The sequence below is a fragment of the Mollisia scopiformis genome, assembly GCF_001500285.1.
Source record: "Mollisia scopiformis unplaced genomic scaffold LY89scaffold_50, whole genome shotgun sequence".
Lineage (NCBI taxonomy): Eukaryota > Fungi > Ascomycota > Leotiomycetes > Helotiales > Mollisiaceae > Mollisia > Mollisia scopiformis.
In genome coordinates, this window is record NW_017263630.1 from 1 (window position 1) to 10547 (window position 10547).

Here is a 10547-nt window from a genome sequence, read left to right on the forward strand (position 1 = left end):
TTCCTAATTTGGACGATACGATATTTTTTATTCATTCAACGGATTCGATATCGGCACGATATTATCGAATAATTTAATATCGGCGCCGAAGCCTGATTCTCACACTTCCATCAAAATTCTAAATTTGCAGCAAAGTCGCGTACGACGGGAAAGTCTGGCCCGCAACAAATTTCCGAGCGATGGTGAATTTGAAGTACAACTAACACGGAAAAGGAAATTTGACACATCGACGTAACTTATGATATGAGGAGTGTATCAGATGGAAGGTGCGTATATCACGGGAACCATATGGGCAGAAAGGAGTAGTATTGATAAGTCTGAAGAATCTAAGTGAGAGTACAGGAGTGAGGATATATAGGCATGAAAGGTTTCAGCACTAAGAGCCCCTGAACTAGTCCTAAACCAGCGAATAAAAGTGGAGACAACCGAATTCCAACTGACAGAGTGAATCTGGCCATAGGACTACTGGTGCGTTACTCATCTATCTCAACATAAGTTCACCAACTATATCAACAGCAAAAGCTCCATCCCGCCAACATCACCATCTATCTTCATCTCGCCCAGTACCGTCAAACTCTCAAGCAATGGACGAAACCTCATCCGACTCAGCCTCCTTCTGGGCAAGAGCCGACAAATACGTCCTAAACACCGGCGTTCCCTCCTTACCAGTGATAATCACCAGCGCAAAAGGAACCCGGCTCTACTCCAACAACAACGCCCAAATCCTCGATTTCACATCCGGTCAAATGAGCTCCCTACTCGGCCATTCCCACCCCGAGATCGTCGCCGTAGTCCAACAATACGTCGCGGGACTAGATCATCTACTCAGCAACATGATCACACATCCCGTAGTCAACCTAGCAGAGCGTCTATCTCACCACCTTCCTGCGCCTTTACAAAAATCCTTCTTCTTAAACACTGGTTCCGAATCAACAGAGGCTGCCATCAAAATGGCAAAATTATACACAGGCAAATTCGAAATCGTGGCGTTTTCCGCTAGCTATCATGGTCTTACTCAAGGTGCTGGATCTGCTACCTATCCCACGGGCCGAAAGAACGGAGGACCTACAATGCCTGGCCAGCTCGCGTTTCCGGCACCGTATGCTTATCGCTCGCCATTTAGAACAGCTGATGGCTCATACGACTGGGAGACTGAGATGGATTACGGATGGTCTATGATTGATAGACAGAGCGTGGGATCTCTGGCTGCTTTCATTGCTGAACCGATTCTCTCCACAGGCGGGATTCTCGAGCCGCCGGAGGGATATCTGGTACGTCTTAGTGCAGAGTGCAAGAAGCGAGGTATGCTTCTCATTATGGATGAAGCGCAGACTGGAGTAGGTCGTACTGGAAAGATGTTCGCTTTTGAGCATTCCGGGATTGTTCCTGATATCTTGACTCTCTCCAAGACTCTTGGATGCGGCTTACCATTAGCCTCCGTCAGCACCACCGTTGAAATCGAGCGAGGATGCAAGGAGGCGGGATTCTTATGGCTTACGACCCATCTCAACGACCCTTTGACAGCAGCCGTGGGCGACAAGGTACTCGAGATTGTAGAGCGAGACAACATGTGTCAGAAAGCCAAGGAACGGGGTGAGCAGCTGCGCAGTGGGTTGCTCAAGTTACAAGAGAAGTATTGGTGCATAGGGGATGTTCGAGGTCGTGGTCTTCTTCAAGGAATCGAGTTCATCTCCGACGCTCAGACTAAAGCACCGGGTCCCGATTTAGGACAAGCTGTTTCTGATAGAGCACTGCATTGTGGTCTCTCATGTAATGTTGTCAATCTTCCTGGGATGGGAGGTGTGTTTCGTTTGGCTCCTCCAGTGACTGTCTCGGCTGAGGAAATCGAGGAAGGTCTGAGGATCTTGGATGAGGCTTTTGCTCACGTTCTTAGCACGCATGAGAAAGCCGTTGATGGCGTTGTTTAACACAAGAGAGCTATGTATTCAACCTCAGTCCGATGAACTGCCTGCTTTTGCAGTTTAAAGGCACATGCGTTGCTTCATTGCATATTCGCAACCCAACATATATCTTAGACATTACAAGGATTTTGAGACTACATTCATAGGATACATTCACGACTCGGGTAGCAATGTTTTCACGCGGAGTTGTCGTGCACCTCTAGGGAGTGTTCCATTGCCGTACCTTTCGAGCATTGTCCTTATCTGATCTTCTGAGGTATTTAATTCATTCTCTTCAAGTGCAAGCATTGAAAAGATTACAAAGACCCTTATGCCATCCTCTGAATGGAGAAGCTTGCGAAAAGCTCCTTCTTGGAATGCTTCTCAATACTTCCACCCATTCAAGTCACTTCCATGGCCAGACCTACTGGAGACACAAATCTCGTAGGCAAGTCGGCGTCTGCATAATCACCCGATAATCTTATATCCTTTCTCCGAGGGGAATAGAATCCGTTGTAGTCTATAAGATGAGCTTTGGCAACCAATATGTCGAGATCATCGAGAGAGTGAATATTTGCATATAGCAAAATTTTACAAGGGGCGAACATTCACGTCAGGTTGCGTCCTTAATCAGCAGTGGTCATCAGTTCCGTCATCCTAGGGAGGTCTTAATATCCCTTTCTAGTACACTATGTATCGAAGTTCACTGAAATTAATGAAAAGTATGTTAATTTACATCATTGCTGAAAACGATAATTTAAAATGAAACGTAAGGTACAGTACATTATTTCCTCTTTTTCAATCTTATTTTACACTCCCTCCGAGGATGACTGTCTTACAGCTTAATACTGAAAAAAATAAAAAGAACAAAGAAGACGCTCTGCAGTAACTTCGTCGCCAACTTTCCAACCTCCCTACTACCGCCAACATCGGCGGGTTTGCCGTCTTTATTGGGCTTCGGCCTCGGCGTATTCTGGACTGTTGGCATTCTCTTCTTGCTCTCCACCCTCCTCCTCGTGATCGTACCAGTACTCCGTATGGGATGCACAGCTGCATTCCGCTTCAAGTCTCTGAAAGATAATTGCTTTCAGGATGTGGTGAATCTCGTCATTAAGATAGATGTCCAGCTTGGAGGGAGGGTGCGTGTCCAATATTTTCCGTGCCGACTTCCAAGGTATCAAAATTGTACACTGGAAAGTTACATAGTCCCTGATATATCCAAATGTTGTAGCAACTGAACTAATTCTTCGAGGAATATGAATAGATTCGATCATTCGAAAGAAAATTCCTGCGACACGCACAAGGAAGCAGAGTGCCCCGATGAGGAAGGTGGTGACCAATAAGCTGACGACGAATACCCAGAGGACAGACAAATATAACAAATCTGATATGGTCTGCAATAAATATTTGCTGATAACTGAAACATCGAGATCGAGATTGAGTTCCATCGAAATGTCGACTCCGCCACATGCTTTACAGACGAGCTTCAAGATATAAGCCACACTGAGAAAGAAAAGACCTCCAGCAAGGCGCACCAATGAGGAGATGATAGATATGGAATCAACAGAAAGAATGGATAAGCTCTCAAAAGAGTTTTCAATAAGGTCATGCACAAATCGATTGAAATTCCAAGCTCTGTAGGTGGCCATAGTGTTCGTTTGATTTTGGGGAGCTTTGAGGTGAGATCCGAATCCGTGTGAGAGATTTTAGAAAAGTTCAATAACTGGAAGCCGTGGGCATTTATACATGATTGGAAACCGCCATGGTATCTATTTTTGTAAATATTCCTCCAATTTCCTGATTGTTTCATGGAACACTGCCTACTAAGGCTTTTCATGCAAACGGTAATAACCGCATCTCTGGTCAAGGCAGACTGGTGGATCTGTCTACGTATTTGTTAGTCATTCACAAGAGAGTATGCCTTACGCATGGAACTGATGGCAAAGCCTCGTTTGAAATCAACGGGAGATGCAAGATGGATCATGATATCAAACCTCGCAAGACTGTTGATCGCCTGGCAATACGAGTAGTTTTCATGCAAGAGGGGCTGTCGCCATTCCGGATTTCACTCTCATTCCCGCCCAAGCAGGTGGTGGAGCACTAGATGTACAGGGCATCGCATCGGAGCGGCATTAGCGTATACAGATTAGGGAACATGAAGTTAAAGCAAGGAATGCAAATTCATGCGTGAGGTCGAACATGTGAGCTCAGAGCATGTCTGAATAATATATATTGACAAGTCTCCCAGCTTCAGCATCTTCCATTCATTCCAGAGTCTTAGTACACTTCAGTATCAACTTCTCAGCATCATCAACGTACAGCTATTATCAATCGATTTCTATCCTCCAAAATGTCTTCACTCAGCCAAAATGACATATCAGCGATAGGAGGTGTGTTGGCTTTACGAAGCCATGATAAAATTGTCGACCTAGATGAGCTGGTCGCTCGTACAGATGACTCCATTGAGAATCTGCTCGGCAACTCTGAAATCTACGGAATTGATGCAAACCGCTTCATTGCGCATGTGAACTCAGAAGAAGAGGATCATCACATAAAAAGGTGAGCATAGTATATCTCTACTGATTTCTTTCTGACCGGATCATAGCTTGGAGAAGACTACCACCAGTATGAAAGATACATCACCAGCAGGAGATTCGTTGGGGCCGCATTACTTTGGAGGGGCAGAAGCCAGCGGTCCCATCGAAGATTGTGGAAACTCCTCAACTGAATTAGGACATTGGAGAGAATATCTTGACGACTTCCCAGAAGAAAGCCTGTCACCAGTTCAAATGTCAACCTCTGAATCTGTTTCGGAAGGAGATGAAGAACTCAATGAGAACATTTTCGGAATGTATTACGGCGAAGCTCCCACCTACGACTACTTGGAAGATTGGGCTGCGGTTTCCATATCAGATCGCGATCTGGTGGCAGCACAAACGAATATGAGGATCGACGAGTCGTTTGTGGAAATCTCTGCCCCTTCAGAGACTCATGTGGCTTCATTAGACTCATGGATCGATTGGATCGATTGGAGCAAGGCTCAAGTGGCTTCATCAGAGTCATGGATGGATTGGGCGGAATGGAGCAAGTTACTTGACGACCAAATATCCAATGAAAAGGGTAGCCCAACAAGAAGTCATCAAACCATAATTTTGTGTTAGAAAATACTAATGCATCGCAGAAATCAAAGAAGCGGCAAAAGGAATGCAGAAGAAAAGTAACTGGTGGTGCAAAGACTAGAAGGTGCCAGCCAACCAGGGAAGCTGCCGGTATAGTCAAGGGAATAATCAAAAAATATCGGTGGAGCGATAAGAGCAACAACGATTTTCGGAGGGAGTTAATAGTGAAGCTCAAAGTGGCTTTGAAGGCTATTGGCTGAGTGTAAGAATAGTCACTAGGGAATTCTGGGGAGAATTAGTCGGAATATGTCGCGTGATAGAATTAGATGAATTGGTTTACGCTTATCATCAGTAGCCAATAAATTAGCATCAGTAGGGTAAACCTTCAGAATCGAGAAGCTGCGTGCAAAATTTCCTCATCTTGATGAACTTCGGCTTGATTATTCCTAAGGAAGGCAAATTCGTATCGAGTTACTCGAAAGGAGTAGCGGTATATAGTCCTTGAAGTACTGCAGTACTGTCCTTGTATAGTTCGTTTGAAAGCTCCAAGTGGGCATTATTTCACATTACGCGGTGTCGAGGAGACGATCTCTCTATCACGGAAAACGTGTGTCTTCTATTTTGTAATCCAAAATTTTTATCGCATGAAGATACATTGATAGCACCTGTTAGTACAACCCATCTGCTTACTTAATCCTTGCTTGCATTGTAACCATGACACAACGAGCTCATAACCAGTTCGGAAAATATGGAAATAATGTGCTCCAAGGACTTGCCTTGAACAAGACTCTTGTAGTTTTGATCTTGCTCGTCGGCGGCAAAGATTTCTAAACGCTTTTCTTCCGGCCGGGTTTGATGACGGATAGGCAGTTGGATTGTGGGTAGAGTAAAGCCTCCAATGATTTCCTGGACATAAGTTGACGCATGGTTGTAGCGGCGACTGGCGTATTTCCAAAAAACCACAGGGTGGTGGTCCTTGGAATTCTTGCAGCATTCAATAATCATAGTAGCCAGTGGCTCTAGCTGAGACTTGGTATAGCCGGAGCAATACACATGGGCGGGAGTCTGTTCAGCGATAAGTATGGCTTCTATGACATGGCCGGAGAAAAACACCTACCCATCCGGAGTTGATGACCATCGCGTTAGCGAGGAAATAGGCAGCGGCTGCAATAATGCTGGGCTTTGTTCCAACGACGCGTTCATCCATAATTGTGACCTCCAGAAAATACTTTGCTAGTGTCCGGGTCTTCAAGTCGTAGTTATCGGCCTTGCTTATTCTTCTGAGAAAGCTCATTGGTCCAGGCCAACCAAGCTCAAACTCAAGCATACTGAGCATAAACCGCTCAGCTTTCAGGATCTCATCAACAGTGTAGCCGCCGTCACCCATATGGACAATGTCGCCAACTGAGGGTGGGCTGGACTCTTCATATTTTGGTGGGACGGACTCTTCATATTTCGCAGCAATGAAGATTGCTGTGGCACCAACCAATTGAAGCTTTCCTACAGAAATAGTCTTGCGAGATAGGAAGCGGTCAATATAATTGACACAGAGGAAAAGTGTTTCTGGAGCCAGCGATAATCTCTCACGAACCTGCACGATCCACTCTAATAGGATCGGGCGCATGTACCATTGGAGCTCTACTTGGTGATCCATATAATGCTTATTTGGAATCATCTTGGTCTGTTGAGGTAAAGATCAGCAGACAAATCCGAAAGAGAAGGAAGATTGGTCAAGCAAGCATTTTCAGTCAAGTCAATGGAGATATGGACGAATGTACAACGGAGGCAGATAGATATCTTTTGTAGGGAAATTGGACCTGATCTCAACTCAAACCATCAATCTCCGGAACTCCAATGGAGCCCCCCGAGAAAAATGTCTGATTACTGTGAGTCAACCTCCGGCCTGCTCATCTCCAAAATCTGATGATTAAATCACACTAGGTTTATATCTCATGTCAGATATTGTCAGCGAGGCCGTGCTCGACGAATCCTTCGAAACTCTTACGACTGAAAAGAACAGATTCATTCTCCAACTGGTCCATCGATCATATGAATGGATAGGTATTGTCTTCCAAGCACCTCAGATTGCACGTTACGGTCTGGATATCTATCTCCTCCCAGAACTAGCTCGCGAACGCCAGCGGCTGCGAGATATCTTCCGTGGGCTTCTACAGAAGAGGATTGTGAGAGAGAAAGCAGAGCCCGACATCTTCTCCATCTACATGGATTACAAAGACCCAGATACCGGCGAGGCATTTCCGCTATATGAGCTCGGCGCGGAGGCTCTGCTGCTATTCGGGGCAGGTACGTCGTCACGCATTACTTCCTCGTTCATTTTCCCGTCCGGGATTGGGCGAGTGTATGATCTCCACGCCTCTCACACTGACGTACAATGCAGGCCCTGATGCAACTTCGACCTCACTCACAGCCGCCTTCTTCTACCTCGCGAGGAGCCCAGAGGCTTACCGCAAGGTATGCGATGAAGTGCGCACCGCGTTCAGCAGCGTTCATGAAATCCTGCCTGGTCTGACGCTGAGTGGCTGCCATTATCTCCGCGCGTGTCTCGACGAGGCGATGCGGATGAACCCCGTGAACGGCGGTGCCCTGTGGCGGGAGGTTCTTCCTGGGGGCGCCATCATCGACGGGCGCAGCGTGCCAGCGGGTGTCGATGTCGGCGTCGGCATCTACAGTATCCATCACCAGCCTGACTACTATCCCGATCCTTACGCCTTTCGTCCAGAGCGCTGGCTCACCTCTGAGAACTCCCAGCATGATGTTGAGGTCGCCCAATCAGCTTGGGCTCCTTTCTCCATGGGTGCCAGAGGCTCCGCTGGCAAGCCGGCCGCGATCCTGCAGTTGACTATGAGTCTTGCCAGAGCCCTGTTTCTCTTTGATATGCGAACACCTGCAGATGCGCATCTGGCCTCTGTCGGCCAAGGAAAGAAGGGAGAGGTCTTCCCGCGAAACTTGGAGACGGAGTTTCAAGCGAAAGGAACTTTCTCGAGTATCTTGCATGGCCCGATGCTTGAGTTCAAGTTGAGGGAACATTGAAGCTCGAGAGCAATGTGAATACGAGTTGGGGTGGTTCTCTGCTCTCATTTATTTTAAACGCACGGCTCGCTATAGGTCACTTTCTTGGAAATTTGAGATCCATTGCCTCTTAGGTTGCGCTTTTGGCCGTATCAACTGAGTACATGATTTGTGGATGCACATTTCAAATCCAACTTAAAAGCATCTTTCCCGTAGTTTAATCCAAGGCGTTCCCACTTATATATTCTCCTTGATTTTGAGGATAAAGCTGGCTACAGATGCGAATACGCCTCCCTTCCCATCTTCTATTGTTGATTCAATCCAAGCTTTCCTCCCAACGGGCACCTTCTCCATCCAAGCCCGACAGACAACCAAGGCAGGGGTTCGTACAGGCTGGCGAAACGTTACTGTCAAGGAGACAGTCACCGCCAAAGTTGGTAGCTCCTTGGCAGCCAATTCGTGAATGGTGTCGTCGAAGATAAGGGAGAGGAATCCGCCATGGCAGATCCCAGGATGACCATCAAGACCAGAGCCGAGTGATAAGAGAACTCGTATCTCGCCCGAAGGAAGATTTTCAGATCGCTGACTCCTGTAAAAGGATTGATGGGCGCATATGGTTTCGTCGGTCCAGAGTGTCTCGGTGAAGAGAGCATTACTGCTCTTTGCCCGCGTTGACAACCGCTCCCATTGTGGATCGTCCATCACTTTCTTACACCACGGCTTAACCAGGTCAGAGAGAGCCTCGGAACGTGTCATGCTCTCTGTGGATGTCGTTTATCGCTAGAATAGAGGCGAGGGGTTGATTGAGGTGCTGCTTAATTATCTGATATGCAAACGGTCCAGCCTGGCACGATTCGCTTCCATCGAGCTGCCAGCTGAACTGTCTTGAACAAACAACCTGAGATTTGAATCAACCACAGCCGAGAAGCTCGGCGTTTAAATTCCGGCATATGCAGGTACGACGCTTTCAGTTGCGTGCAGATGAGGAGTGCATCCATCATGCGGGGTGCTGACAACACTTGGCAATGCAGTGGACTTGAGAGCTCGGTGACATTTTGATAGGGACCTTTGCATGCATCTCTCCTGTTCAGGAATGTCATGCTGTACTGTGGGTGAAAACATTCAGCACCCTTGTTTCCGAGGTAATTATGTCGTGCTTGTCAGAATGCCACAACTCTGCCGAGACTTGGAGTGCTGCTTTTGAAGGAGAAGGTTCGTCAGGTGCAACCCACTTTTCGAACAGGTTCACTGACTTTGCTCGTAACCTTCAATGAATCTTTAAAAGGTTAGGCAATGCCATTTTATTTGCGTGGTTGCAAAGCTCAGGAGCCGGCAGTCTCTTTTAGTGTGCAGGCATGGATTCAGAAGGAGGTAAAATGTCAAGTACAGAGTCGCAGTCTGTCTCACCTCGATCGTTACACGTGCTGATAGTAAGCCCGTATTCCCGCTACAGGGCAAAGCAATATCTAATCAGGAAATTCAGGTTGGTGGGTCCATCTGTGGCCTTTTTGCTGGTATTATTATGAAAAGACTCGGATACACAGTCCGGATACTCGAACACAATCCCGCATCGGTCTTGCCAGCGTATGGATCCGGTATAGTGTCTGGTCTGTCGGTCCAGGAGTTTTTCAGAGATGCGACCCATCCGATCAACCAGTCAGCGCAAAGAGCAGTATCTGGCAGACCTTGACATATCTGGAACCGTTGTCTACCAGAGCCAGTCCCAAAAGTACACCACGAGCTGGGACCTCCTCTACTCGATGCTCAAACGGTTGTATGACGGGAAGAGAGATTGAGATGACATTGACGATATCTCGCTCAGGAAGGATGAATTTAACAGCTCGAGTTACCGAGCTGGCTGTACGCTCACGACATTTGAAGGGGATGGCGACGGCAAGATCAAGGTCAAGTTTCAAAATGAGGCGCATGGCTTGGAAATATGCGCGGTCGACATTCTGATTGGAGCTGATGGATCAAACTCGATAGTACGGAAAGTCGTACTCCCGCTAGTCCGGCGGTCGTATGTTGGATATGTAGCCTGGCGTGGGATTGTGCCCGAGCATGAAGTCTCCCAAGCGGTGAGAGAAGCTTGCACTGGGAAGCTGTCGTCTTTCCACGCGAATGGCTTGCAGATGATATTCTACGCAATTCCAGGGAGAGATGGCTCGTTGGAACTAGGCCAAAAGTTGGTCAACTGGGTTTTGATATGACATCGATAATGGAGATGGGATTCGATGTGTCATTGGTTACGGAGCTAGGTTTACTTCTTCAGACCACACACGCGGTGTCTCACCAGGAAGACGTGCGAACTGTTGATTGCAATGGGATCCTTTCCACCCTCATTTCCACTCACCCGAGTCACCTCACGCTATAACATACTAAAAGTTTCACCAAAAATTAACGTTCTCGCTAAAACTTAATCTCCTCCTCACTTATATATACCTACCCTCCGCCTTCTCCCTTTCCCTTTCCTTCTTTCCTTTTCTCCCTTAAATAA

General features: G+C 47.0%; 7 protein-coding genes across 7 annotated transcripts; 4 read left to right on the plus strand and 3 right to left on the minus strand.

The window, feature by feature from the left end:
• The first annotated feature begins 212 nt into the window (after positions 1 to 212).
• On the plus strand, positions 213 to 2108 carry LY89DRAFT_790706 (aminotransferase class-III). Its single transcript, XM_018223404.1, has 2 exons — positions 213 to 266; positions 324 to 2108. Exon 2 carries the CDS (start codon positions 585 to 587, stop codon positions 1926 to 1928), a length of 1344 nt encoding a protein of 447 aa, XP_018060528.1. The 5' UTR covers positions 213 to 266; positions 324 to 584; the 3' UTR covers positions 1929 to 2108.
• Positions 2109 to 2848: 740 nt separating this feature from the next.
• On the minus strand, positions 2849 to 3550 carry LY89DRAFT_744060 (uncharacterized protein; the record flags this gene model as incomplete). The annotated part of the gene is made up of 1 exon (XM_018221017.1): positions 2849 to 3550. One exon carries the CDS (start codon positions 3548 to 3550, stop codon positions 2849 to 2851), a length of 702 nt encoding a protein of 233 aa, XP_018060529.1.
• A 701-nt stretch (positions 3551 to 4251) lies between these two features.
• On the plus strand, positions 4252 to 5141 carry LY89DRAFT_678991 (uncharacterized protein; the record flags this gene model as incomplete). The annotated part of the gene is made up of 3 exons (XM_018213787.1): positions 4252 to 4460; positions 4507 to 5021; positions 5083 to 5141. The coding sequence occupies 3 exons, from the start codon at positions 4252 to 4254 to the stop codon at positions 5139 to 5141; spliced, it is 783 nt and encodes a 260-aa protein (XP_018060530.1).
• A 782-nt stretch (positions 5142 to 5923) lies between these two features.
• Positions 5924 to 6704, minus strand: LY89DRAFT_556309 (uncharacterized protein; the record flags this gene model as incomplete). The annotated part of the gene is made up of 2 exons (XM_018208373.1): positions 5924 to 6085; positions 6138 to 6704. Coding segments are annotated over 2 exons (729 nt in total), but the record flags the coding sequence as incomplete, so codon positions are not given.
• Positions 6705 to 6734: 30 nt separating this feature from the next.
• Positions 6735 to 8071, plus strand: LY89DRAFT_662449 (cytochrome P450; the record flags this gene model as incomplete). The annotated part of the gene is made up of 3 exons (XM_018212645.1): positions 6735 to 6906; positions 6962 to 7324; positions 7419 to 8071. The coding sequence occupies exons 1-3, from the start codon at positions 6777 to 6779 to the stop codon at positions 8069 to 8071; spliced, it is 1146 nt and encodes a 381-aa protein (XP_018060532.1). The 5' UTR covers positions 6735 to 6776.
• Positions 8072 to 8175: 104 nt separating this feature from the next.
• Positions 8176 to 8924, minus strand: LY89DRAFT_436683 (thioesterase family protein). Its single transcript, XM_018207515.1, has one exon. The coding sequence runs from the start codon at positions 8804 to 8806 to the stop codon at positions 8288 to 8290; it is 519 nt and encodes a 172-aa protein (XP_018060533.1). The 5' UTR covers positions 8807 to 8924; the 3' UTR covers positions 8176 to 8287.
• A 232-nt stretch (positions 8925 to 9156) lies between these two features.
• LY89DRAFT_790709 (uncharacterized protein) lies at positions 9157 to 9824 on the plus strand. The gene is made up of 3 exons (XM_018223405.1): positions 9157 to 9335; positions 9387 to 9480; positions 9534 to 9824. The coding sequence occupies exons 2-3, from the start codon at positions 9406 to 9408 to the stop codon at positions 9738 to 9740; spliced, it is 282 nt and encodes a 93-aa protein (XP_018060534.1). The 5' UTR covers positions 9157 to 9335; positions 9387 to 9405; the 3' UTR covers positions 9741 to 9824.
• Positions 9825 to 10547: the final 723 nt, after the last annotated feature.